Source organism: Chiloscyllium plagiosum, unplaced genomic scaffold (genome assembly GCF_037043375.1).
Source record: "Chiloscyllium plagiosum isolate Xiang-an unplaced genomic scaffold, Cpla_swu_hap1 HiC_scaffold_27, whole genome shotgun sequence".
Lineage (NCBI taxonomy): Eukaryota > Metazoa > Chordata > Chondrichthyes > Orectolobiformes > Hemiscylliidae > Chiloscyllium > Chiloscyllium plagiosum.
In genome coordinates, this window is record NW_028270165.1 from 4543553 (window position 1) to 4546599 (window position 3047).

General features: G+C 49.0%; 1 protein-coding gene across 1 annotated transcript; it reads left to right on the plus strand.

The window, feature by feature from the left end:
- Positions 1-1273: 1273 nt before the first annotated feature.
- LOC148142913 (uncharacterized) lies at positions 1274-2335 on the plus strand. Its single transcript, XM_087975761.1, has 2 exons — positions 1274-1980; positions 2233-2335. Exons 1-2 carry the CDS (start codon positions 1274-1276, stop codon positions 2333-2335), a joined length of 810 nt encoding a protein of 269 aa, XP_087831887.1.
- The last annotated feature ends 712 nt before the right edge of the window (positions 2336-3047 follow it).

Below are 3047 nucleotides of genomic sequence, written 5' to 3' on the forward strand. Positions count from 1 at the left end.
ACCTGAAAGGGTTCAGAAAATATTTACAAGGAGGTTGCCAGAGTTTGAGCTGAATAGGCTGGGGTTGTTTATCCAAGGGTAAGGTTTACCCAAGGGAGGCTGAGGTGTGACCTTATACACATTTATAAAATCATGAGGGGCATAGATAGGGTATGATAGATGACAAGGTGGGGAATTGGCGGAGTCCAGAATTAGAGGATAATAGGGTTAGAGTGAGGAGCGGGGAGATTTAAAGGGGACCCATCGTGCAACTTTTTCATGCAGAAGGTGGTGCGTGCAAGGAATGAGCTGCCAAAGGAAGTGGTGGAGGCTGGTATGATTACAACATTTTAAAAGGCATCTGGATGGTTATATGAATAGGACGGGTTTAGAGGGATATGAGCCAAGTGCTATCAAATGGGACTAGATTAATTTAGGATATCTGGTCAGCATGGACGAGTTGGACCGAAGGACCTGTTTCTGTGCTGTATATCTCTATGACTCTGGCTTGCCACTAATATTTACTACGTCTGTATGTTCAGTTTTTCTCTGGTGTTGGTGCCAATGCCTTGATGTCTCATTTCTTCCTCACCATCTCCCCGGACATTAACCATTTTGTGTCTGGTTATTTCTCCAGAAGCTGTCGGTTCATCCTGAATTGACACTTTTTGCTTCCCAAATCAGACCTGCTCACTCTCAGCAGTATCCCAACATCGTGAAAGATAATAACTTTCAGGTGGAGGTATCCAAAACTCGAGAAAAAGAGAGAGAGAGATGGTGCTTTCAATTTTGTGGAAAAAGAAAACAACGTTCTGCAGAAAGTAGAGTTGCTTGTTCTGAATTTCTACCCTGGACTGACAGTGATGATTTTTGTAATTTTTTTTAAGAGTATTTGAAGATCTGAAGACAGAAGTTTCAAAATCAACAGATCAAGGGCTTATGCCCGAAACATCAACTCTACTGCTCCTCGGATGCTGCCTGATCTGCTGTGCTTTTTCCAGCATCGCACTTTTCAACTGACTCTTCAGCATTTGCAGTCCTCACTTTCATGTCAATGACTGACAGTCACTCAATTCATCAGGACTGCAACAATTTTCGACTATGATTCTGTGAGAAGGAACCAAGCTTTTTCGTTCCTGTTTCAATACGTTTTCAGCATCAGTGGGACTAGATGAGAGACCCTATTATTGCATCGCTCTGAGTGTGGAGCCTGAAAAAGTTATACGGCCTGGGAAGAGGAATTCACGCCGAGGAAGAGCTGTACGTGCTTTTGTGTGCAGATGAAGCTTCGGTCATGGAGAAACCCAAGGAATCCCGCCCTGTGGAGAAACCGTGGAAGTGTGACAACTGTGGGAAAGGCTTCCATTTCCCGTCTGACCTAGACACTCATCGGCGCAGTCACACCGGGGAGAGGCCGTTCTCCTGTCATGAGTGCGGAAAAGGATTTAGCAATTCCTCCCACCTGCTGAGGCACCGGCAGGTCCACACAGGGGAGAGACCCTACAGCTGCCCCGACTGTGGGAAGACCTTTAGCAGTTCCTCCCACCTGCAAAGGCACCAGCTGGTCCACACAGCTGATAAGCCATTCACTTGCTCTGAGTGCAGGAAGACCTTCAGCTATTCCTCTGCCCTCCTGACCCACCACCGGGTCCACACGGGGGAGAAACCCTTCAGCTGCCCTGAATGCGGGAAGACATTCAGCAATTCCTCCAACCAGCTGAGGCACCTGTGGGTCCACACGGGGGAGAAACCCTTCAGCTGCCCTGAATGCGGGAAGACATTCAGCAATTCCTCCGCCCGGCTGAGGCACCACCGGGTCCACACAGGGGAGAGGCCCTTCAGCTGCCCCGAGTGCGGGAAGGGCTTCAGCAATTCCTCTGCCCGGCTGATGCACCAGCGGATCCACACGGGGGAGAGGCCTTTCAGCTGCCCTGAGTGCGGGAATGCCTTCAGTAATAGCTCTCACCTGCAGAGGCACCAGCGAGTCCACACTGGAGATAAGCCGTTTGCCTGCCCAGAGTGCGGGAAGACTTTCAGCAATTCCTCCCACCTGAAGAGGCACCAGGGGGTCCACACAGGGGAGAAGCCCTTCACTTGCCCCAAGTGCAGGAAGGCCTTCAAGGATACCTCTGCCTGGCTGAGGCACCAGCAGGTCCACACCGGGGAGAGGGCATTTTCCTGCCCCGAGTGTGGGAAGGGCTTTACCCAGACATCCCACCTACTGGCCCATCAGCGGGTCCACACGGGGGAGAGGCCCTTCCCCTGCCCCAAGTGCGGGAAAGCCTTCAGCAATTCCTCCAACCTGCTGAGGCACCAGCGGATCCACACTGGGGACAGGCCGTTGTCCTGTCCCTAGTGTGGGCAGAGGTTCTCATCATCCTGCAACTTGTGGAAGCACCAGTGCTCTCAACAATCTGATTCTGCCGGTGACACTGCTGTGGGTCACTCCCAGGACTTAACCCTTCCCATTCTGACACTGACTGCAGTGGGAGAGTCAGCGTGCCCCCACCCCCCCACCCCCAACTTTGCTTCCAGTGGGCATTGCTGCTCATTGTGCCCGGGAGTGTTCTTTCTAGTTTTTTCTGCCCACATAAAGATTTGTTGGCTCTTTCTGGGAACGAGTCGACAATAAATAGCTAAATACTTTGGGGTGTCCATTCGTATTCAGCAGTGACTTTGAATTTAGATTTACAGTTACGTGCCTGTGAACAATCCATTGTCTAAGGATTGCACAAATGCTTGGCAATCCATTTTTGAATTGGGAATTTTAAAATTTTCTTTCCTCAGTCTCTGTTTCTGAGATGGTGGGGAAATGATCATTGCTATTAATTAGATTATCGTGCTTAACTTTGCCCTAGCAAAGTTTCAGTATTTATAATTGTTGGTTTTTGTTTAAATTATAATTTTGGTGTGCAAGATCTGTTCATCAAGTCTGGTTAGGAACAGTTGAGAAATTTTGAGGGACTTTGCATGTTTTAATTTCATTGTGTTGTGAATCTGGTGACAGTGACACTCATTTGTATTGGCTGGCTTACCCTTGGTTGTAATGCTTTTCATGCCAACCTGTT